At 46.4% G+C, this 25,765-nt stretch overlaps 1 protein-coding gene across 4 annotated transcripts in view; it reads left to right on the plus strand.

The window, feature by feature from the left end:
- The window catches only part of LOC125970555 (anoctamin-1-like), a 139,466-nt gene extending 130,564 nt beyond the window's left edge, over positions 1 to 8,902 (plus strand). For 3 of the 4 annotated variants that reach the window (XM_049722978.2, XM_049722979.2, XM_049722980.2), the window contains 4 exons: positions 427 to 479; positions 2,795 to 2,979; positions 4,490 to 4,595; positions 4,861 to 8,902. In XM_049722978.2, coding sequence (XP_049578935.1) covers positions 427 to 479; positions 2,795 to 2,979; positions 4,490 to 4,595; positions 4,861 to 5,088 — 572 coding nt within the window. In that variant the 3' untranslated portion in view covers positions 5,089 to 8,902. The remainder of the gene's footprint in view (positions 1 to 426; positions 480 to 2,794; positions 2,980 to 4,489; positions 4,596 to 4,860) is intronic. The other variant, XR_007482133.2, reaches the window with a different exon arrangement.
- The last annotated feature ends 16,863 nt before the right edge of the window (positions 8,903 to 25,765 follow it).

Here is a 25,765-nt window from a genome sequence, read left to right on the forward strand (position 1 = left end):
AACCTCTCCTGGCAGCTCCATCCTCATCACCCTTCTAAAAATAATTCAAAACTCTAAAAGAAAAATGATGTCGATCTCAGAGTGTTTCTATTATCAATCGATCGATCAGTAAATTGTCATTACGTCAATAGAACAATTTACACAAGACATCTTAAGAATAACAGTTTTGTAAAGAGAAATGGAATATTCCCTGTGACCACTATGCAGGGCTGATCTGGAACTCTGGGAAACTTTTGGTTGAGGTTATTGCTGCCAAATGAGGTTCAACAAATTAGCAAATTTAAAGACTCACATCCTTTTTCCATCCCGCACCAATGGTATCATATTATGTTCCTTAAGAACATAAAAACATATTGCAGTGACTTGCAGACTCTGCAGAAATCCACGTATTACGTTTTTAAAATATATTTTACATTTTCTCTTTAGGTATATGGTACAATATCCTAAGAGGAGTTGCCAAAGTGGCTGTCATTATCAACGTAAGTTAAAGCAAACTTTTTTACTTCATTTTAACATCCATCCATCCATCCATTATCTGTACCGCTTGTCCCCACGGGGTCGCGGGCGTGCTGGAGCCGATCCTAGCAGTTATCGGACACCCTGAACCAGTTGCCAGCCAATCGCAGGGTACACAGAGACGAACAACCATCCGCACTCACACAGGCAATTTAGAGTGCTCAGTCGCCCTACCATGCATGTTTTGGGGATGTGGGAGGAAACCGGAGTTCTTGAGGAAAACCCACACAGGCGCGGGGAGAACATGCAAACTCCACACAGGGAGGGCCAGAGGTGGAATTAAACCAGCACCCTCTGAACTGTGAGGAGGACGTGCTAACCAGTGTCACCGTGCCGCCATCATTCTAATATGACAAAATTGTATTTTAAACCACAACACTCATTATAATCAAGTAGAATTCAAGTATTAGGACTTTTCATAGTATTTTATTGGGTAATGTAATTCCTGTATTAAAAAAGTTCTAGCAATAGACTTTTCTGTTTAATTTGTTCTTTCCATCTGTGAAGTACAACCAGCTAGATGCACAGGGTACATCGGTTTTGATGCCCACGACAGATGAATTTGTCGATGGGATCAGAACTTTCTTGAAGTTTATGCCCCCTGTCTCACTTGAACATGCACATATACGGACTTTATATACCGTGATCCCTCGCCACTTTGAGCTTCATTTTTCGCGAATGCGCTACTTCGTGATGGGAGAACGGCAGTTAAATACACGCGGATAGCGTAGGGCTTGCCTCTGAACAATGTGCATTGCGGGAAGCGCAGCAGCCAGCCACGAACGAGGCAGAACAACTATGTGCAATACGGACTGTTTATTTAGGGTATGCGAAATATCAAAGTCAAGTCAAAGCCCTAATGATCGTCTCACACACACATATGGGTGTGGTGAAATGTGTCCTCTGCATTTAACCCATCCCCGTGTGATTTTGATCCATCCCCTGGGGGAGAGGGGAGCAATGAGCAGCAGCGGTGCCGTGCTCGCAAATCATTTGGTGATCTAACCCCCCAATTCCAACCCTTGATGCTGAGTGCCAAGCAGGGAGGCAATGGGTCCCATTTTTATAGTCTTTGGTATGACCCGGCCGGGGTTTGAACCCACAACCTTCAAGTCTCAGGGCGGACACTCTACCACTATGCCACTGAGGGGAAAAGGGAGGCTAGAATGCCAGCACAGCGGGCGCACGAGGCGACTGATGAGTTGGTCAGCGAGCTCGTGTCGTGGTGGCATCTCGTTACACAGAGGAACAGGTGTAAGGCGTGCGTGCGTCAAGGAAGACAACCAGCCAGGCGTACCACTACACAGCGGATGTATCAAAGCAGATGAAACAGCGAGGACTGACAACACTGGCGACAAAAGGTATCTAGTATATACATGCCCTAATCAGCGGGTAACACCGGACAGGTGGTGGCGATCAGCGCGGATTAGCACGGCCAGTTCCGTATTGGCGACGAGCACCCCCGAGAGATCGAAAGGCGCATCAACCGGCCAGCAGGGCGAAACTGGAGACATAACACAGCCGCACACAAAGGAAAATTACACCACCGTGCAGAAAGAGTCGGGACAGTGAATATGCATGGGGCGTGCCTCTGAGCAATGTCCTTCACTGAGGTCAAGCGTAGGGTAGGAAAAAAGCACTGCTGTTCAGGGGTCGGGACAGCGGCCATGAGCGCTGATAGCGCGGGGCGTGCCTCTGAGCAATGTGCGTCACTGCAGACGTGACTGAGTTCAAGCGCAGGAGGCGGCATCCCGCCATGTGCGAGGGAACAAGCACCGAACGGACAAAAAAAGAAAAAGTCGGGACTCGTTCGTTCTTTTATTTGCTGTAAAGGTACAATACATGCACAGAACAGTGTGGGAATGGTTATTCAGGGAATTGGAAATGTTTATGGAGCGTAAAAGTATTGGGGATGAATTAAAAAGCTTTAATATTGTGTACTGGACCACGATGGATGGACGGACAGATGGAGGGAGGGAGGGAGGGAGGGATAGGGTGGATGGATGGATGGATGGATGGATGGATGGATGGATGGATGGATGGATGGATGGATGGATGGATGGGTGGGTGGGGTGGGTGGGTGGATGGATGGATGGTTTGGGTGGCTGCATTGATGGATCGACAGACAGGACAGAGATAGTCATTGTGTATATTTTTTTATGATACATGCCCATTTTCATATGCGTGCAAAATGCACTGTTTATCAAACATTAACAGTATTAATCATATAATCTTTGAATACCACCTATAACAATACCTACTCACCTACAATTCCCAGGCATTTGTCATCTCCTTCACCTCAGACTTCATCCCTCGGATGGTGTACCAGTACATGTACAGCCCCGATGGTACCATGCATGGATTTGTCAATCATACCCTCTCATATTTTAATGTCAGCAACTTCCAGGATGGGAAAGAGCCCATGGATCCCATGCAACTTGGCTATGCAGTTGAGATATGCAGGTGGGAACTCAATTTCACGTCACAGTTGCAGCAAGATAAAAACAATAGGAGATCAAATGTATCACAGCAGCCAAGGTTTAAAATTTGCCAGCCAGAAAAACAAGTTTTGGAGAATAACCACTGTTGTTAATTCAAAATATACCTAGGTATGTACTGATATTAACATCATATCAATGTTTTAGTATCAATACTGTTGTGCGGCAGTATTGTGCAGTTTAGATTTTGACACCACCATCATCAGATATCTCTGGTGATCGTGTGCGTTTCTGAACCAACGTGAGTACACTAAACAGTGACATAGATAGATAGATAGATAGATAGATAGATAGATAGATAGATAGATAGATAGATAGATAGATAGATAGATAGATAGATAGATAGATAGATAGATAGATAGATAGATAGATTATATTTGGATTTGTCGCGCTGCTGTGTGTATTGCCGTTTCTGTGACCTATTTAGCTTTGAAATTCACCACGTATCTATTGTAGTGTCTTAAACACGACGAGTGAATGTTCACCAGATCTTTTCTCTGTCAGGGAAAGCGAGAGAGCTGCAGTTAAGACCCGTGCACTTATTAGCATGTTTTGTGCTTGTTTGGCGCATCATTTCTACTGTGAGTTGGGCAGTGTGCACTCCCACGGTCGCATCTGTAACTGGGTTTGATGTAATGTTCATAACAGCCAAACCTACACATGGTGATTGTTCCATGTCACACAAATGAACAAAAAAGCCTGTGGTACTTCATAAGCATGTTTGCTTTCACTTCCATAACCTTCCTTTGATGGACGTATTTGTCTGTCTGTCCTCTGGTTGAAATGATTAGCCACAAAACAAGCAGCAATTGCAACAATCCATCGCGCTCTCCATTGTGTGTGCTTGCATGCGTGCGTTACACGTGAGCAATAGTCGCTGTTTCATGACGTCACTCCCGGGTAGTAGGAGGCTGGGGAGTGGCACTGTTTGTGGGCAGCAGAGTAGAGTGGAGCAATTGAGCCAACTCACCTATACGGTCATCTGTACACTCAGGGCTCTCCAACAATCTGAATGAGGAAAGTTGAGGATTTTTCTTTCCGCAATATATTGAATGCACATTTCTATTTTGTTGGGTATATGGATGTGTCCAACATAAACTAAGGAGTATTAAGGCCATGCTGTATATTATTGTATGGTATTGCATTGTGTAAAATTGAATTGAATAATATCGAGGTACATATCATATTGTGACCTGTGTATACGTAGTGCCAGGGTCACAAAGATAACCAACCCTATTGTTAATATGTATTCTAAATTGTAAAATCAAAAATAAACGAATGACAATTATTATTTTCAGTTTTTACTTCTGTTAACAATATAATCAATCATTAATATGTTGTATAAACGCTTATGCTCGAAATGTTTTTCTGAGGCAGACTTTCTCCTCAGCATACCACCACCACAAGTGTGAGAAATAATTAATGATCTAATATTACCAGTATCATAACACAATAAGTTCTGTTCATTTTTATAGATACAAGGACTACAGAGAACCACCTTGGTCAACAACTCCGTATGAGATTTCAAAGGAATTCTGGGCAGTACTAGCTATTCGGCTGGCCTTTGTAATTATTTTCCAGGTAACGTGTGTTTACGTGGAGATTTACTGTAAGTTTACGTGTACAAAGTTGTGCTGGATGGGGCTGGGATTGTCACTTCAGGACCAGACTTTTCGGGCAACCCGCAAACCCGCTGGTATATTAAATATTGTATATCTTTCGTGACACTAGTACTGGAACTTTTCCAACACATTTTTGCGACACTACTGCAGTGTTAAAAGACTAATTGTCAGTCGGACTGATCATGACAGACAACAAACACATCTGATCTTCTCTTTGTTTTCAGAATGTTGTCATGTTGATGAATGACCTTGTGGACTGGCTAATACCAGACATCCCAAAAGACATCAGCCTCCAGATCCACAAGGAGAAGATTTTATTGGTAGATCTATTCATGAAAGAAGAGCAAGTGAAGAGCATCAACCTTGAGAACAGTGCCTCTGCCACGAGCAAGCACAGCAGGAACAACAACACAACACAACAGATCTATTTGGACTCACAAATTCACACATGACACAATTTGCAATGAAATTATTGCCGTCTAAGGCTGGGTACACACTCAGAGAATCAGGCTGTTTTTGTCCAAATTTTGCCCATTCCCAACCAAGTACGTCTTAGTGTCTTGGATGTTATAAGATTGTCCCAAAAGATTATTCTTCTGTTTGCAAGTAGATTTGTCCCAATAATAGGGTCCAAATTGGGTCAGTTCGACAATCTTAAATAATAAACATTTTCAATATTTGCAACCGAAAATCTTCCCGCGAATGGAAAAAGCAAACATTTTCTAGAGTCACTGAGTCCATGAACCGTGACATGAACAGAATGTATCCAATGAAAGAAGCTACAATAAATAAAACAAAATGTGTCCGACCATATACTTGCATAGCAGTGAGCTTCCCAGACAGCAAGAAGTATTTTCCAAAGCAATTTTTGTCTTGACAACATAGCCATTTTAAATAGCTTCCGCCTCAGGCCCTTTCTGGTAACACGCAGGTAGAAATGGTGCATATCCAGGAGTGTCTGTTCTTTGTTTTGGAGAAATCACTTGTGAACAAGCTAGAGTTCTGCTTCTTTCTAAACCGGTGGTGGAAGAGAATCTTAACGTGTGGTGCTCTGTGTAGAAATTATCAGTGCATACCACACACGATATGACCAAAGTGTCAGATTTTTTTATCTTTACGTTTGAAGTCTAACAGATAAACAATCTTGTAAGATTGGAAAAAAAAATTGTGTGTACCGGGCCTTAATTGCCAAAATAATTCTAAACATTCCAATGGTTAAGAGAGCTGTGTGAGCAATATAAATTGAAAGGTGTCATATTAAAATTGTGTGGACATTCTCAATACTAAAGCATATGCTATTTTGAGAACGTGCCTAAAAAATGTATTTGAGTATGTAACATTCCTTTTAATGTCATTAATGTCATCTATGTACTGTACATCACTTTTGCATCAAATCCACAACCAGTTGGCAAGTTTTTCTCAATATGATTTTAACAGCGATCGAAGAAACATCAGTTTAAATATGGCCAAAGAAGGATATGGTTTTTAGAAACTTGGTCGAGAAACATCAGTTATGAATATGTCCAAAGAAGGATATAGTTTTGAGAAACTTGGTAGGGGACGTCCATCCATACATCCATTTTCTTAATTGGTTCTCCTCACAAGTGTCGCGGGTGTGCTGCAACCTATCTGAGCTGACTGCGGGCAGTTTTGGTTTTGAAAAACTTGGTTGGGAAGCATCAGTTATGAATATGTCCAAAGGATATAGTTTTGAGAAACTTGGTAGGGGACGTCCATTCATACATCCATTTTCTTAATTGCTTCTCCTCATGAGGGTCGCGGGCATGCTGCAACCTATCTGAGCTGACTGCGGGCAGTAGGCGCGGGACACCCTGAACTGGATTCCAGTCCTTCGCAGTGGTGGGAAAACAATTTTTCAGTTGATCTTTAAATCGTAGAATTATTTTTAGGCAAAACTCTTCAGGTGAATGGTGCTGTGTTTTTGTGCACACCTTTAGAACTGTATCGGACTGGGCAACCAAGTACAGAGCAACAGACTTTATTGAGGATAGGGAAAGGGGAGGTGTAGTGCTGGAGCTCTAGCTGGGTTGAGGTGATGGTGTAATCGGAGCGTGACTGGCGGCCGGAATCGGCGCCGGCGCCGTGGGACACTCGCTACGTTATGCTGGGGTGGCGATGGACAGGAGTCGACCTGGTGGAGAGAGCAGCAGACCGAGCTCGCAGCAGGACGGGGCGCTGGCAATGATCATGGTCAGAGGCAGGCAGAAAGTCGGGACGGGTGGCCATCAGAGCGTGGTCATAAACGAGCAATGGGTCAGGACCAACGTCAGGCAAGGCAAGACAGGTCAGTGAACAGACAAGGTCTGCAACGGGAGAGCGTGCAGTGAACTTGAGAGTGGCATCACGGGACAGACTGGCAAGGACGTGACGGGGTAGCGGGGTTTAAATAGGAAGGCTGACGAGCAGCTGACAGGGGTTGATTGAGTAGATGGGGGCAGGGGCTGTGAGTGAGTGGCTGGTGGAAAGTTACCAGCTAAGTGACAGATGGCACAGCATGTGACAAAAATACCATATTGCAATTTTACTCTGATGACTCTTCAACATGGGTGGCTCGGTGGGACACTGGTTAGCACGTCCACCTCACAGTTAGGAGGGTGTGGGTTCGATTCTACCTCCGACCCTCCCTGTGTGGAGTTTGCATGTTCTCCCCGTGCTCGCATGGCTTTTTTCCGGGCACTCCGGTTTCCTCCCACATCCCAAAAACATGCATAGTAGGGCAATTGAGCACTCCAAATTGCCCCTAGGTATGAGTGCAGATGGTTGTTGGTCTCTGTGTGCCCTGCCTGCGATTGGCTGGCAACCGGTTCAGGGTGTCCCCTGCCGACTGCCCGATGACCACTGGAATAGGCTCCAGCACACCCGCGACCCCCATGGGGACAAAGCAGTACAGAAAATGGATGGATGGACTCTTCAACCACGAATGCCTGCTACACAAATATTTTTGTTGTCATATTTAACCCTAACCCTAATCAAAGTTAATCTTCTACGTAATCATTTGTTTGAATATATAATACGATCATCTACAATATTATTAATTTTGTTCATTATATTCATTAATTCAATTTAGATGGTTCTAACCTTAAGTTTCACAACTTGTACAGACAATAACAGTAACTAATAACAAATACAGTAACTAATTAGAATTATAATTTTTCCCAGATTTGAGATAACAAATACAGTAACTAATTAGAATTACAATTTTTCCCAGATTTGAGTGTGTCCTTGACTGGTTTGCCTATTGCTTGGACTTGCATAAACTGCGCACATAGGGTCCTATTTTGGTAGACCCGGTAATCCTGGGCTCATGTGAAAATGGACGTAACTTCATTTTTGTGCCATAGCAAGTCTAGTCTGCCATATCTGGGGCCATGTTGTGGTTTTCTGAGCATTCAAGCACACAGTGTTGCCTCGGCCCCGACGCATCCGACAATTTGGTAACAGAAAGTAGTCTCTGACTGTCGTAAAAACCAGACCATCATTATTTTTGGGCTGGTTTAGTTCAGTGTGTTTGTGAATTTGGTAAACACCTTACTGGGCATTCCTGCTGCACCCCCCAGTGCAGCGATCATGTAGCAAATTTGGTTACAAAGTGTAAATTAGTATCAGTGAAACCTCGTTCAACTCTGCGAAGGTGACAAACTGCAATTTTGGTTATTTAATGGAGGCACAGGCAAACAGATTTTGCACTCGGTGGATGTGTATAGTGAAAGTCATCAGATTTCATTCATAACAATAACAGTGTGGGACAATCCCTGCAATCCAACACACACCATAGAATCAGTTTATATATCTCTGCCCCTACCTTCACTTGAGTGTTCGAGACATGTAAGATTTTTGTTGTTGAAATGGCTTCTTATTAGTCCAGAAACAGAAGCATCTGAGAAACAAAACTGAATGCAAACCGCTGTTCATTTTTAATCACCAACACCATAAAACTGATAGTCTAACAGCCTCACAATAGTCCATCCCGGACAGTTAAAGATTTGCGCAATTTTCATTTTTTTTAATTTTTTTTATTGTGTGTACATTTGTAACGACTTATTATTTGTAAATATTAAGTTTTGAATGATCATTTGTGGATCAGTGGACACGTGCATTTATTTTTTACACAAATGTAATGTCATTTTAAGAGATCCACAAACATACAGATCTCAAATATTCACGTATTAAAAGGCCATCCCTAAGGAGTCAGATTGGGTCAAAAGTTTTGTATTTGAAAAAATAAAACTTGAAACTGAAAATAAACGTGTTGACCTTGAATATTGGAAAATAAAACAATGTAATCAAAATAGAAATACATTTATTGTGAAACAATATGGCCAGAACGTGTCAACAATTTTTTACCATCATTAAGAAGAAGGAAGCCCTCAAAGTGTTCAAGCCATCCAAAGGGCTCACCATCATCTCTAAACGTCGCAGCCCTGCCCTGGAAGAGATGGAACGCTTTTTGCTTTTGTGGATAAAGGACAAGGAGATTGCTCGTGAAACCATCACTGAAACGATCATATGTGAGAAGCCCAGCGCCATATACACCGTGTGCACAATTATTAGGAATTTGTATTTTTGAGGACTAATTTTATGACTGAACAACTACATTGACCGCAGTCAATCCAAAATGTTAATAAACTTCAATCTGATTATTTCATAAAGTAAAACTGAGGTTTTGGCTTTTTAAGGAGAAAATCTGTGTGTGCGCCATTATTAGGCTACTGTTAGTGTACAGAAGTATTATGCAACTACCGTATTTGCCGGTGTACAGGTCGACTCGGTGTATAAGTCGACCCCCTAAAATTCGACGGAAATTTACGATTTTATGATATATCCTTTGTATAAGTCGAGCTCAATTGTTGCATTATATTAAACTTCAAAATTCAATATGCGAAATTTATTGACGAAATGTGTTCAAATTCCGCGCATGCGGCTGTTTATAAGCACCGCGGAGGAGATCGCGGCCGGCGAGCTCGCGCACGCCGCCCGGCACCAACGGGAGGCCGGAAATAGCTCCAAGCCGAGCGGATCGGCACTTTATAAGCACCGCGGAGGAGATCGCGCCCGGCGAGCTCGCGCACGCCGCCCGGCACCAACGGGAGGTCGGAAATAGCTCCAAGCCGAGCGGATCGGCACTTTATAAGCACCGCAGAGGAGATCGCGGCCGGCGAGCTCGCGCACGCCGCCCGGCACCAACGGGAGGTCGGAAATAGCTCCAAGCCGAGCGGCTCGGCACTTTATAAGCACCGCGGAGGAGATCGCGGCCGGCGAGCTCGCGCACGCCGCCCGGCACCAACGGGAGGCCGGAAATAGCTCCAAGCCGAGCGGATCGGCACTTTATAAGCACCGCGGAGGAGATCGCGGCCGGCGAGGTCGCGCACGCCGCCCGGCACCAACGGGAGGCCGGAAATAGCTCCAAACCGAGCGGATCGGCACTTTATAAGCACCGCGGAGGAGATCGCGGCCGGCGAGCTCGCGCACGCCGCCCGGCACCAACGGGAGGCCGGAAATAGCTCCAAGCCGAGCGGATCGGCACTTTATAAGCACCGCGGAGGAGATCGCGGCCGGCGAGCTCGCGCACGCCGCCCGGCACCAACGGGAGGCCGGAAATAGCTCCAAGCCGAGCGGATCGGCACTTTATAAGCACCGCGGAGGAGATCGCGGCGCCTCATTGGACTTCCAGCGGCCGGCGAGCTCGCGCACCCGCCCGGCACATCCGGGAGGCCGTGCGCACGAGCCAAGTGGCCGAAAATAGCCCCCGCTGAGCGGATCGGCTGTTTATAAGCACCGCGGAGGTGGTCGCGGCGCCTCATTGGACTTCCAGCGGCCGGCGAGCTCGCGCACCCGCCCGGCACATCCGGGAGGCCGTGCGCACGAGCCAAGTGGCCGAAAATAGCCCCCGCCGAGCGGATCGGCTGTTTATAAGCACCGCGGAGGTGGTCGCGGCGCCTCATTCGACTTCCAGCGGCCGGCGAGCTCGCGCACCCGCCCGGCACATCCGGGAGGCCGTGCGCACGAGCCAAGTGGCCGAAAATAGCCCCCGCCGAGCGGATCGGCTGTTTATAAGCACCGCGGAGGTGGTCGCGGCGCCTCATTCGACTTCCAGCGGGCCGCGCACTCGCGCACGCCGCCCGGTTCAAATTTTCTAAGTGCAACGCACAATGAGATGCATGAGAAACGGCCTTGGTTACCATCACATTTGAAGCGATGAATACGAAGTTAAATTTTATGACTCGGTGTATAAGTCGAGGTCGATTTTTTTCGGTCGATTTTGGATCGAAAAAGGTCGACCAATACACCGGCAAATACGGTAAATGAAAAACGACAACGTTCCCACATCACTTGTTTATTTTCATGTATTTAAGTGAGAATAATAATCAAACAACTCATAATTTACAAATTGACATTTCAAAAAAAAAAGTGACCAATACAGCCACCCTTCTTTTCAGTAACAGCCACAAGCCTTCCATTCATGGAGTCTGTCAGTTTCTTGATCTGATAACAATCAACTTTCCGTGCTAGAGCAACCACAGCCTCCCAGACACTGTTCAGAGAGGTGTACTGTCTTCCTCCACTGTAAATCTCCCATTTGAGAAAGGCCCACAACTTCTCAATAGGGTTTAGGTCAGGTGAGGAAGGGGGCCATGTCATCATTCTTTCATCTCTAAGGTCTTTATTGGCTAGCCATGCTGTGGAGTACTTCGATGCATGCTCTGGAGCATTGTCCTGCATAAAAACCATGGTCTTCTTGAAAGATGCTGTCTTTTTTTTGTACCACTGCTTGAAGAAAGTGTCCTCTATCTGGCCCATCCATCTGGTCCGTCAAGAGTCCAGATATATATATACCGTATTTTTTGGACTAAAAGTCGCTCCGGAATATACGTCGCATTAGCCATAAAATGCACAATAAAGTGAAAAAAACATATATAAGTCGCTCCGGAGTATAAGTTGCATTTAGGGGGAAATTTATTTGACAAAATCCAACACCAAGAACAGACATGAACGAGCAACAACAGGCTAAACGATAGGTATGCTAACGTGACATAAACACAAACGAAGAGCTGAGAATGGGCCTGACGTAACATTCAGAGTTATTCAAATAACTATTATATAAATAACACGTTTATAAAACCATCTGTGTCACTCCAATTCATTAAATCCATCGATCGTCCTTTATGTAAACCAGTGGTTCCCAAAGTGGGCGGTACCGCCCCCCTGGGGGCGGTGGAAAGATCTGGGGGGGCGGTGAGGACGAAGGGGGCGGTAGGGGGGCGGCAGTCCGAAGTCGAAGTCAGAAGTTGAAGGGGGCGGTAGGGGGGCGGCAGTCCGAAGTCTATGTAGTCACTACAAAGACAGCATAGACTACAAAATCAAAAACTCAGGTTTGTAATTTCAAGCTTGTAATGTTCAGAATTTTATCTTATAATAAAAACCGCATTCTGGCGGTCAACATCATCTTGAGTTCAAGTCAACATGAAATTGGGGACTCGCCAGAACGCGCCGTGTTGTGTTGTGTTGAGCTGGTTAGGGTGGTGCATTCACTGATATATATTGTTACGAATGTACATATATGACTTTGTACCTGTGTGTGTGCATATATGCGTGTTCGCGCGTGTGTCATTGTGTGGGTGGTGAGGGTGGCGTGCCTTAGATCACGTCCGCCAACATTTTCTGTGAGTAAATGGAAGAAAATGTTTATTTACCATTCTATGTTGCTGAAACAGTTAAAACTGCTAAAAAATAAATTGGTTCACAAATACACATTTGTGTTTAACCATACTCTTTTCAAATTGCAGCATACCAAATCTGGGGGGGGGGGGGGGCGCTAGGAATTCACTGGGGAGCCAAGGGGGCGCTAGCCTGAAAAAGTTTGGAAACCACTGATGTAAACGATGCCGCGTATGTGCCGCGCCACTGACGTCGGACTCGTCGTGAGTTGCAGTTCTAAATATTCCACAGACCCATATAACGATATCTAATGTATATATCAAATAACTATCATATAAACAACAATATTATCAAACCATCTGTGTCACTCCAAATCATTAAATCCATCGATCAAATTCCTCGTCCTTTGCCAACAATGCCGCGCGTGCGCCGATGACCTCAGCCTCGTCGTTATTCGACAGTTCTAGTATATAACTATATTGTAGCGTTAACAAAGTACCAGGAAAGATGTGGGTTAAGGTGAACGGCTCTTTATTTAACAAAACAAGAGTTCAACGAGCCAACAACTACTGAACTGTAACGATAAAAACATATAGTTTTTAAGTTTTTTACACGAAATAAAATATATCAAATAACTATAACATGAATAGACTTCCATCCCCAGAGGTGGCACTTCCAGCCACAGAGGTGGCTGGGACCTCCGTAGAGTAGGACCGGGCATGCGTAGGAGCAGTGTCTGATCCCCATCTACCGTCCCCGGACAGCCAGCTGCTGAGCGCTGGCCCCCGACTTCCAGCCACGGAGGTGAAAAAGAGCTCTGTAGAATAGGACCGGGCATGCGTAAAAGCCATGTCCGAGCCCATCCACCGTCCCCGGACAGCCACCCGGCCGAGCGCCGGCCCCTGACTTCCATCCACGGAGGTGAACCTACAACGATTGGACGGACATAGAGGAGTATACTGACTCTGTTACCTCTTACATCACGAAGTGCATCGATGATGTGACTTGCTCGAAATCCGTCGTCACTCGCGCGAACTGGAAGCCGTGGCTGACGGAGGCTGTCCTCAGACTGTTGAGGGCCAGGGACAAGGCTTTCAGAGCGGGGGATGAGCCTGGCTTGAGGACAGCGAGGGCCGACCTGTCCCGAGGCATCAAAGAAGCGAAGAAGGCGTTCTCGTGCAAGGTCTCCACCCACTGCAAGGACGCACGTAGCCTTTGGTGGGGCATTCAGACAATCACGGACTACAAGCCCGCGCCGAGGAGCTGTGAGGGCGACGTCCGTCTGCTGAACGATCTGAACCGCTTCTTTGCTCGCTTCGACGCCCAGAACAGCACTTGCACTGAACAGCACTGAAGACCACTCCCCCCCCCCACACGAGCAGCCCCTGCGCCTCTCTGCCGACGGTGTGAGGAGGGCGCTTGCCGCTATTGACACCCGTAAGGCGGCGGGCCCTGACAACATCCCAAGTCGAGCGCTGAAGGACTGCGCTGGGGAGCTGTCGGGTGTCTTCACGGACATCTTTAACGTTTCCCTGCAGCAGGCCATCGTCCCCTCGTGTTTCAAGGCTGCCACCATCGTTCCTGTGCCGAAGAAACCTGCACCGTCCTGCTTCAATGACTACCGCCCTGTGGCACTGACACCCATCATCATGAAGTGCTTTGAGCGGCTGGTCATGGAGCACATCAAGTCCGTTCTCCCCCCCACCATTGACCCTTTCCAGTTTGCGTACCGTGCCAAGCGGTCCTCTGAGGATGCCATCTGCTCTGCCCTCCACTCAGCCCTCACCCACCTGGAGAGAAAGCACTCATATGTGAGGTTGCTGTTTGTGGACTTCAGCTCTGCCTTCAACACCATTGTGCCGCAGCGACTCATCTGCAAACTCGACGAGCTGGGCCTCAGTACCTCCCTCTGCAACTGGATACTGGACTTCCTCTGTCAGAGGCCTCAGGTGGTGCGTGTTGGCGACAAAATCTCCGCCAGCATCACGCTGAGCACGGGGGCCCCCCAGGGCTGCGTGCTCAGTCCATTGCTCTTCACCCTGCTGACGCATGACTGCACTGCGACCTACAGCGACAACCACATAGTGAAGTTTGCTGACGACACGACTCTGGTGGGTCTCATCACGAAGGGCGACGAGACTCGGTACAGGTCGGAAGTTGGCCTTCTGACCACGTGGTGCAGGGACAACAACCTCCTGCAGAACGTCAATAAGACCAAGGAAATCATTGTTGACTTCTGGAAGGGTCACACAACACACCTGCCGCTGATCATCGACGGTGCTGTGGTGGAGAGGGTGAGCTGCACCAAGTTCCTGGGGGTGCACATCAGTGAGGACCTCTCCTGGTCCGCAAACACCTCGTCACTGGCAAAGAAAGCTCAGCGCCGCCTGTACATCCTGCGGAAGCTCAGGCGTGCATGTGCTCCTCAGGCAGTCCTGTCTACATTCTACCGTGGCACCATTGAGAGCGTCCTCACCAGTTGCATCGCTGTCTGGGGTGGTAACTGCACTGAACAGAACTTGAAGGCCCTGCAGCGCATAGTGAATACGGCTGGTAAGATTATTGGTGCTTCGCTCCCCTCCCTGAAGGACATTTACACCTCCCATCTCGCCCACAAGGCAACCTCGATTGCCAGAGATGTGAGTCACCCGGCTCACTCTTTGTTTGACCTTCTGCCCTCTGGGAAGAGTTACAGGAGCCTGCGCTCCCGCACCACCAGACTTGCCAACAGCTTCTTTCTCCAGGCTGTTAGGGCCCTGAACTCGCTACCCCCTTCTGCGTAGCGTGTGGCACTGTTGCGCTATTTTCGGGAATGTCTGCTGTACGCGCACTTGCTCCTTTTTTTTCTGCTCCTCTTATTTATTTATTTATTGTTGTGTTATTTATTCATTATTTATTCAGCACGCTTTTGTTATACTTGTTTACTTGTTTGTCTGTTGTGAGCCATGTCTTGTCACCGTGGGATAGGGGGGAACGAAATTTCGGTTTCTTTGTGTGTCTTTGGCATGTGGAGAAATTGACAATAAAGCTGACTTTGACTTTGACTTTGAAAGAGAGCTCCGAAGAGTAGGACCGGGCGTGCGTAAAAGCCATAATAGTTTTTCAAACTTTCTGTGTCACTCCAAATCATTAAATCCTTCAAACTCTTCGTCCTCCGTGTCACTTACAAACAAAGCCGCTAATGATGCCGGTAGTACGTGAGGCCCTTTGTCATTTTTGTCATCCCGTGACCGAATCTTTGTCCTTTATGTAAACAACCGCTGCGCCATGCCGCTAACGTCATTTGAAGTTCAAATTACAGTAGTCACTTGCTACATCGCGGTTCGTTTATCGCGGTTTCACTTTTTTATTTTTTTTTTATTTTTGAAATTTGTGAAAAAATTCACATATAAGTCGCCCAACCACCCAAACTATGGAAAAAAAACGCGACTTGTAGTCCGAAAAATACGGTATTCAAAATGTTTTTTTTTTTTAACTAAGTTCATTGTTCCAAAAATGAAAAGTTCATAGTTGATTGCCGGTTGTTTGAGTGGTTGGATGGATATCACAAGATCATGGGGGGAAAGGGGGGAGGGGTGCACGTTGAAGAGTTGAGTTCACACGATAACCACAGAGCTATTTGTAAACAATTGCCATCCTTTCGTTCACATTGATACACTTTGGGGCATTATTTCGGGACTTTAGCTCTTCTACCATGAGAAAGTATATTTTGTGTGATAGGTAGGTACATTGGTTGGTGGATCGGTCGGTCGATAGATACGTTATTGATTCCTGGGGGGAAATTCAGGTTTCCAGCAGCATTTATACCAAAAAGTGGGGCTCTAAAAGACATACTGATGACATATGTGCAACTCAATAGACTTCTAGAAAAGGCTGCCACTCACAACGGCGCCACAAAGGAAACCAATAAGTGCAATAGTTACAAGTCATCAAAGCAAAGCAACAAAGACAAAAACAAAGGGAAAAGGTAACAGCAGGCCATTTGGTGAGAGGCCTAAATAATGTAAATGATGTACCGTATTGGCCCGAATATAAGACGATGTTTTTTTGCATTGCAATAAGACTGAAAAAGTAGGTGTCGCCTTACAGTCGGGGTCTAGACAATATAACCATTCACAACACTAAATGGCGCCAGATACCTTTAAAGCGACGTTACGTCACCGCGTCTTACGTTTCGCGTGAGTTACCTCAGCTCATCGCGATTGTTGGAGCTTGTGCGCAGCGGCAAGTTAAAGGTTGCAGTCGATAGACTGAGTATGTTGCTGTGATCGTGTGCGTCTTTGACACAAAGTGAGTATATACATTTCATTGTTACTATTTTCCACTGTTGTGCCGTTTGTCCGATCGCGGTTTGCTTTGTGTGCACGCTGTTTGATTGACAGCTTCGGTGCGCTCCTTTTAGTTTGCCTCGCATCGTACGAGTAGCCGTTACGCAGCGGCACGGCGACTAACGGTCGCCAGCAAATGTATTTTGTTATCTCGATGACTTATGTTTGGTGTGTTGCAGAGAGTATTTCATTTATGGTTATTTAGTATAGCGGAACCGTTACGCGCAGTTAGTTATGTAATGTGTGCCGTCTACGAGTGTTGTGTGACGTCAGAAGATGAGCGTTGACGTGCTGTAGTTCTGTCTGTTGCAGAACCTCACACACCCTTCACACGCTTCACAAATACACTTTTGCCAGTTTGCCTGTATGCCCCTATGAGCCACAGTGCCTGTTACTTTTTTGCCAATAATTCAGTAAAGCAATCAAAACTGAACCACGTCTTCTCTCCTGTGTTCTGACCGACACCCGGGGGCGAAAAGAACATAACCATCCGAGCCAACCCCCTATACAGTCCTCAGGCTCCCCAACAATAGCGGTCGCAGTTTGCATTACTTTATTGCAATGTTTTTCCTTATTCAGATTTGTTTCAAGACAGTTACAATTAGACTTCACTTTGATGGTTAATGCAGTTATTGCAATTTTGTTGTTTTATCACAGTTGATTGGTTTATTTACATTTCAAAAACCAGAAGTCATTCATTTACAAATGTGATTGCACTTTAGTTTACATATTTGTAATATTTGTGGATGTTTTGCTTCGGATGTTCTGATGTAGATGCAAATATTCGCGAGGCTCTGGTTCGTATCTCGAAAACTTCGTGAGTACAGGCGTAGAGGTGTAGAGGAACTACTGCAGCAAGAGTCAAGCAATTAGATAGCTTCATACTTTGATAGCGTGAGATGTTTAATGGCCACTCAATGGAGCAAAAACATATATATGCAGAAATGACTTTCTGTAACTTCCACTAACAACCAAGGCTAATTGCAGCTTTATCCAAAATTTGAACATCTTAGTCTCTCAGTGGAGATGTACACTATCACTTCAACATACAACCTTTAATGAGACTATGCATTAACTCAAATTAATAAAAAAAAATAAATAAAAAATAAAAAGTTTCCAGTCTCTTGTCTGTGACATGCTTTGGCCAAATTGCACATAAGAAAGCAAGAATGACAGCAAGAATGACAACAAATTTATGATCTTCTTTAAGTGACTTTACACAATTAGCATTATTTAATGGTGTTACATATCGAAATTGCTAACAAACTCTAAAAACAAAAAATAAAGTAAGAAAAAACGTGAACCTGACACTGACTTGATAACAGAAATGAGAAAAATAAACAACAGTAACAGTGTGTCTGAATCGGTAAGCTTTGGAAATTAAAGGCAAGACACAGATGTTTGGATTGAGATTACGTGGGACTCAAACATTACAATTTCTTTTATTGTCAGTGTTTCTTCTTGTTATGCAGCAGGAGGAAGTGAGGTTTGCTCCATTCTCAGGAATAGAATGTACTGCTTTTTAGCTTCTTTTGTTTTGCTCTAGAAGATAAAAATATGGATTTAAACATATAGAAAAGATATGTTATTATTCAACCATATACAGTGCTGTGAAAACATGTTTGACCGATAACTGATCAAGGCTCGTAACTTTTTTTTTTGTGGAGCAGTTTTTCTACCCTCTGGAAACTTTCTAATTCTTTGCCTGCTGGCCAAGTGGGATACAGCTTTGGTAGTCCATCCATCCATCCATCCATCCATCCATCCATCCATCCATCCATCCATCCATCCATCCATCCATCCATCCATCCATCCATCCATCCATCCATCCATCCATCCATCCATCCATCCATCCATCCATCCATCCATCCATCCATCTTCCACTTATCCGGGGTCGGGTCGCGGGGGCAGCAGCTTTAGGAGGGACTCACAGACTTTCCTCTCCCCAGCCACTTCATCTAGCTCATCCGGGGGGATCCCAAGGCGTTCTCAGGCCAGCTGAGAGACAGTCTCTCCAGCACGTCTCCGAGTCTCTCCCGGATGACCGAACTTCTCACCCTATCTCTAAAGGAGAGCCCGGACACCCTACGGAGAAAACTCATTTCGGCCGCTTGTATCCGGGATCTTGTTGTTTCGGTCACGACCCATAGCTCGTGACCATAGCTCGACTGGTAAATTGAGAGCTTTGCCTTTTGGCTCAGCTCTCTCTTCACCACGACAAACCGGTACAGAGTCCGCATTACAGCCGACGCTGCACCGAGCCACCTGTCGATCTCACGTTCCATTCTGCCCTCGCTCGTGAACAAGACCCCAAGATACTTGAACTCCTCCACTTGGGGCAGGATCTCATCCTCGATCCGGAGAGGGGATTCCACCCTTTTCCGACCGAGGACCATGGTTTGGAGGTGTTGACCCTCATCCCGACCACTTCACACTCGGCTGCGAACCGCTCCAGTGAGAGCGGGAGACCACGGCTTGAAGAAGCCAACAGCACCACGTCGTCTGCAAAAAGCAGAGACGCAATGATGAGGTCCCCAAACCGGACACCCTCATCGCCTCGGCTGCACCTAGAAATTCTGTCCATAAAAGTTATGAACAGACAAAGGGCAGCCTTGGCGTAGTCCAACCCTCACTGGGAACAAATCCGACTTACTGCCGGAAAGGCGGACCAAACTCTGGCATCGGTGATACAGGAACCGAACCGCCCTTATCAGTTGGCTCGGCACCCCGTACTGCGGACGCACCCTCCACAGAACTTCCCGAGGGACACGGTCGAACGCCTTCTCCAAGTCCACAAAACACATGTGGACTGGTTGAGCGAACTGCCATGCCCCCTCAAGGATCCTGCCAAGAGTGTAGAGCTGGTCCACTGTTCCACGGCCAGGACGAAAGCCACACTGCTCCTCCTGAATCCGAGGTTCGACCTCCCGACGGACCCTCCTCTCCAGCACCCCTGAATAGACCTGAGGAGGGAGGCTGAGGAGTGTGATTTCTCTGTAGTTTGAACCACCACCCCAGTCTGCCAATCCAGAGGCACCATCCCCGATGTCCACGCAATGTTACAGAGGCGTGTCAGCCAGGACACCCAGAGCGATTAAGGATTCCGGGCGGATCTCATCCACCCCTGGGGCCTTGCCGAGGAGTTTTTTAACTGCCTCAGTGACTTCAACCCCAGAGATTGGAGAGTCCACCTCAGAGTCTCCAGGCCCTGCTTCCACAATGGAAGACGTGTTGGTGGAATTCAGGAGGTCTTCGAAGTATTTTCCCCACGGACTCACGACGTCCCGAGTCGAGGTCAGCAGCACGCCATCTCCATTGTAAACAGTCTTGACGGTGTACTGCTTTCCCCTCCTGAGACGCCGGATAGTGGACCAGAATATCCTCAAAAGCATCCGGAAGTCATTCTCCATGGCCTCGCCAAACTCTTCCCACACCCAGGTTTTTGCCTCAGCAATCGCCAAAGCCACGTTCCGCTTGGCCATCCGGTACCTGTTGGCTGCCTCCGGAGTCCCACAGGCCAAAACGGCCTGCTAGGACTCCTTCTTCAGCTTGACGGCATCCCTTACCGCCAGTGTCCACCGGCGGGTTCGGGGATTGCCGCCACGACAGGCACCGACTGCCTTACGGCCACAGCTCCGGTTGGCTGCCTCAACAATGGAGGAATGGAACATGGTCCACTCGGACTCAATGTCCCCCGCCTCCTCCGGGACGTGGGAAAAGCTCTGCCAGAGGTGGGAGTTGAAGCTCTTCCTGACAGGGGATTCTGCCAGACGTTCCCAGCAGACCCTCACAGTGCATTTGGGTCTGCCAGGTCGGATCGGCATCTTCCCCCACCATCGGAGGCAACCCACCACCAGGTGGTGATCAGTTGACAGCTCCTCCCCTCTCTTCACCCGAGTGTCCAAAACATGCAGCCGCAAATCCAATGACACGACTACAAAGTCGCTCATCGAACTGCAGCCTAGGGTGTCCTGGTGCCAAGTGCACACATGGACACCCTTATGTTTGAACATGGTGTTCATTATTGACAATCCCTGTCGAGCACTGAAGTCCAACAATAGAACACCGCTCGGGTTCAGGTCAGGGGGGCCGTTCCTTCCAATCACGCCCTTCCAGGTCTCACTGTCATTGCCCATGCGAGCATTGAAGTCACCCAGTAGAACGATAGAGTCTCCAGAATAAGAATAAGAAGGAGCGCTCTCCAGCACTTCTTCTAAGGATCCCAAAAAGGGTGAGTACTCTGAGCTGCTGTTTGGTGCATAGAAACAAACAACAGTCAGGACATGGGAAGAGTTAGATGACTTTGTGGAAATTATGGTCCGTTCACAATCTGGCATCTCAGGCGGGGAAAGCAATGTACCTTTAACGCTGAGTATAGGAAGATGGGATACTGCTGACCTCGACTCGGGAAGTCGTGAGTCAGTGGGGAGAATACTTTGAAGACATCCGCAATTCCTCCAAGTCGGTGAATTGTGTGTCGCCTTCGATTAAGAGCCTGGAGATTCTGAGCTAGACTCGCCTATCTCTGGGGTTGAAGTCATCAAGGCAGTTACAATTTTCCTCCGTGACAGGGCCTCGGGGGTGGATGAGACACGCCCAGAGTTCCTAAAGGCTCTGGATGTTGTGTGTTGCGAGAAGTATACTTCAAAGACCTCCTCAATTCCACACAAATGCTTTCCTTGGGGAAGCAGAGCCTGGAGACTCTGAGTTGGGCTTTCCAATCTCTGGGGTTGAAGTCACTGAGGTGATTAAAAAACTCATTGGTGGCAAAGCCCCAGGGGGTGGATGTGATTTGCCCAGAGTTTCTAAAGTTTCTGTGTTGTGTGGCTGTCCTGGTTGACAGGCTTCTACAACATTGCATGGACATCAGGGACAGATATCAGGGACAGTACTTCTAGGTTGGCAGACCGGGGTGGTGGTTCCATTTTAAGAAGTGGGACCAGATGGTGTGTTCAAGTTACAGGAGACTCACACTCTGCGGCCTCCCTGGTAAGGTCTATTCAGTATTGAAGAGGAGGGGCCATCTGGAGTTCAAATCTCAAATTCAGGTGGAATAGTGGTATTCATTCCGGTCATGAAACAGTGTACCATCTCTACAACCTCGACAGGGTTCTTGAGGGTGCATGGGAGTTTGAGTCATGTCCATCAGAGTGTTCTGTGAGGAGTGCTCTGGGCGTATAGGGTACTGAACACCCTGATACTCGGTACCACCTATGGTTTGGTCTGCATTGTAAATCAGCTTTGTTTCCAGTGGGGGATGGCCAAGGCGTCCCTATATCACGGATTCTGTTCATAACCTTTATGGACACAATTTTTAGGCGCAGCTGAGGCATTGATTGAGTGGGTCCGCGTTCGCGAGCTCAGGATCGCAACTCTGCTTTCTGTAGATGATCTGGTGATGTTGGCTTCTTCAAGCCAGGATCTCCAGAGTGGTTCGGAGCCGAGTCTGAAATGGTTTGGATAAAATCCGCACCTCCAGATCTGAGACCATGGTACTGAGTCAGAAAAGGGAGGAATGCCCTCTCGGGTCGGGGATGAGATCCTGCCCTAAGTAGAGGAGTTCAAGTATCTCGGGATCTTGTTCATGAGTGAGGGAAGAATGGAGTGGGAAATCTATAGGCAGATTGGTCATCACAGCCGACGCTGTACTGGTCTGTTGTGGTGTAGAAAGAGCTTAGCCAAATTGCAAAGCTCTCGATTTACCGGTCAATCTTCTTTCCTGCCCTCAGCTATGGTCAGGAGCTATGGGTCGTGACCGAAAGAACATGATCCCAGATACAAGCGGCCAAAATGAGTTCTCTCCGCAGGGTGTCTGGGCTCACCCTTAGAGATAGGGTGAGAAACTCAGTAATCTGGGAGGAGCTTGGACTTGAGCTGCTGTTCCATTGCGTAGAGAGGGGCCAGATGAGGTGTCTTAGGCATCTTATTAGGATGCTTCCTGGACACCTTGCTGAACTTGTTCCAGGAATGTCTCAGTGGCAGGAGACCCAGAGGACGACCCAGGACACGCTAGAGAGGCTATGTCTGCCTTCCGGCCTGGGCACGCCTTGGGCTTCTCCGGGATGAACTGGACCAATTGGCTGGGGAGAGGGAAGTCTGCGACAAGTATTGTCAAAGCTGCCAGGTATGAAGTGTTGCCTCATTAATATGTATATGCATACGTATTAATGCTTCTGACGTTAATAACTTAGTTCTAAGGTCAATGCTTTACATTTATTTTATTTTCAATCCAATAATGTTAAATTATTTCACCATTAGAACAGGTAACTTTGTACTTCTTGCTGAAATGCGTGGGCAAGAAGTGAAGAAAGGCATTGAATGTTCAGTGCACACAAGAATTAACAGAAGCCAATGAGACTGGCAGTTATTTAAATGTTCTTGGTACGTTTGTGATCACTGTCTCATTACATTCTTAAAATAGATTTCAATCACTCTGTTTATCTGCTGTTCTTTCATTTATAATTTATTTAGATTATGGTTTAATATTGATATTTTGTAATTAATTAAGTTGAAATCCATCATGGACAGCACCTCTCACCCCCTCCATGACATTGTGCGGTCCCTGAGCATCTCCATTAGCAGCAGACTATTACACCCACGGTGTAGGAAGGAAAGATTCCGCAGGTCCTTCATTCCCACTGCTGTCAGACTCTACAACATGCGTGGCGCCTGATAAAATTGTTTCGTCTTTACCACTACTAGTGGCACTTGTCTTTGTCCTTGTCTGTTATTTATCCTTTTTTAAATTTGGCACTTGTATTCTTGCACTCTTGTATGCTGCTGTGACAAGTAAATGTCCCCGCTGTGGGATGAATAAAGTTCTATCATCATCATCATCTTAATTAACTTTATCAGACAGCTACTATTTGAGTAATTTCATAATTTAACAAATATGATGGTAATCAGATTTGGGTAGTGCCAGTGAAATTGGACTCAGCTTTCCAAAATCTGTGGTATCACTTTAACTCAAGAGGGGCAATCATTTTTGCATGTAGGGCCCTTTATGATTAAATTAGTCAACAGAAATTATACTAAGGTTGTTTTTGAGAGATATCAAAATTGGCATCATGACCTGAACATTTAAGTGAGATAAATATGCATAAAAAACAAAACAAAGAAATGTGATATATATGCACCAAAAACAAAACAAAGAAATCAGGATGGGGAGAATACTTTTTCACTGCACTGTAAAATTTCCTTTGATATGAAAAAGGCTTACCTGTTCTCACTTGTGCTGCATTCTCTAACAAAATGATTTGATGTGGAAGGTTCGTAAGGGACGGGGGAAAGCTTAATGTTTGTGTGTGTATTGTACAGGAGTCCTTCTGAGCTGAACTCTGCTTGTTTTCTTCTCAGCTGATTGGAGGAGAAATACAGTTCTTCTTCTGTGTTCTAAAAAACATAAAAGGATAAAGACACAGTATTTCAAGTAGGTTTGTGTACTCTGATATAATTTGTGTACTCACCTCTGGCTGTAGTACTTGTATGTCAACTAAAAGAGAGGCTAATTCTAAGTTTTCATTGTAGCCGTTCTTTAGAGGCACAGAGCGGTAACCTTAAAAAAGAAAAACGTTATATCAGATTTGATAAAACTTTCAGATACACACTTTGAGTTCCTAAAACTTCAAAACTGAGTTTTTTTTGTTTGTTTTTAAACAGTGTCCCACAGATTTGGGTCAGTTGTTCAAACAAAGGCAGTGTCAATAATTGAAAACACTAATAGAGGAGGGTTCTCACTGGTCTCGGAATCGGCGCCGGCGCCGTGGGACACTCGCTACGTTATGCTGGGGTGGCGATGGACAGGAGTCGACCTGGTGGAGAGAGCAGCAGACCGAGCTCGCAGCAGGACGGGGCGCTGGCAATGATCATGGTCAGAGGCAGGCAGAAAGTCGGGACGGGTGGCCATCAGAGCGTGGTCATAAACGAGCAATGGGTCAGGACCAACGTCAGGCAAGGCAAGACAGGTCAGTGAACAGACAAGGTCTGCAACGGGAGAGCGTGCAGTGAACTTGAGAGTGGCATCACGGGACAGACTGGCAAGGACGTGACGGGGTAGCGGGGTTTAAATAGGAAGGCTGACGAGCAGCTGACAGGGGTTGATTGAGTAGATGGGGGCAGGGGCTGTGAGTGAGTGGCTGGTGGAAAGTTACCAGCTAAGTGACAGATGGCACAGCATGTGACAAAAATACCATATTGCAATTTTACTCTGATGACTCTTCAACATGGGTGGCTCGGTGGGACACTGGTTAGCACGTCCACCTCACAGTTAGGAGGGTGTGGGTTCGATTCTACCTCCGACCCTCCCTGTGTGGAGTTTGCATGTTCTCCCCGTGCTCGCATGGCTTTTTTCCGGGCACTCCGGTTTCCTCCCACATCCCAAAAACATGCATAGTAGGGCAATTGAGCACTCCAAATTGCCCCTAGGTATGAGTGCAGATGGTTGTTGGTCTCTGTGTGCCCTGCCTGCGATTGGCTGGCAACCGGTTCAGGGTGTCCCCTGCCGACTGCCCGATGACCACTGGAATAGGCTCCAGCACACCCGCGACCCCCATGGGGACAAAGCAGTACAGAAAATGGATGGATGGACTCTTCAACCACGAATGCCTGCTACACAAATATTTTTGTTGTCATATTTAACCCTAACCCTAATCAAAGTTAATCTTCTACGTAATCATTTGTTTGAATATATAATACGATCATCTACAATATTATTAATTTTGTTCATTATATTCATTAATTCAATTTAGATGGTTCTAACCTTAAGTTTCACAACTTGTACAGACAATAACAGTAACTAATAACAAATACAGTAACTAATTAGAATTATAATTTTTCCCAGATTTGAGATAACAAATACAGTAACTAATTAGAATTACAATTTTTCCCAGATTTGAGTGTGTCCTTGACTGGTTTGCCTATTGCTTGGACTTGCATAAACTGCGCACATAGGGTCCTATTTTGGTAGACCCGGTAATCCTGGGCTCATGTGAAAATGGACGTAACTTCATTTTTGTGCCATAGCAAGTCTAGTCTGCCATATCTGGGGCCATGTTGTGGTTTTCTGAGCATTCAAGCACACAGTGTTGCCTCGGCCCCGACGCATCCGACAATTTGGTAACAGAAA

Source organism: Syngnathus scovelli, chromosome 6 (genome assembly GCF_024217435.2).
Source record: "Syngnathus scovelli strain Florida chromosome 6, RoL_Ssco_1.2, whole genome shotgun sequence".
NCBI classification, from domain to species: domain Eukaryota; kingdom Metazoa; phylum Chordata; class Actinopteri; order Syngnathiformes; family Syngnathidae; genus Syngnathus; species Syngnathus scovelli.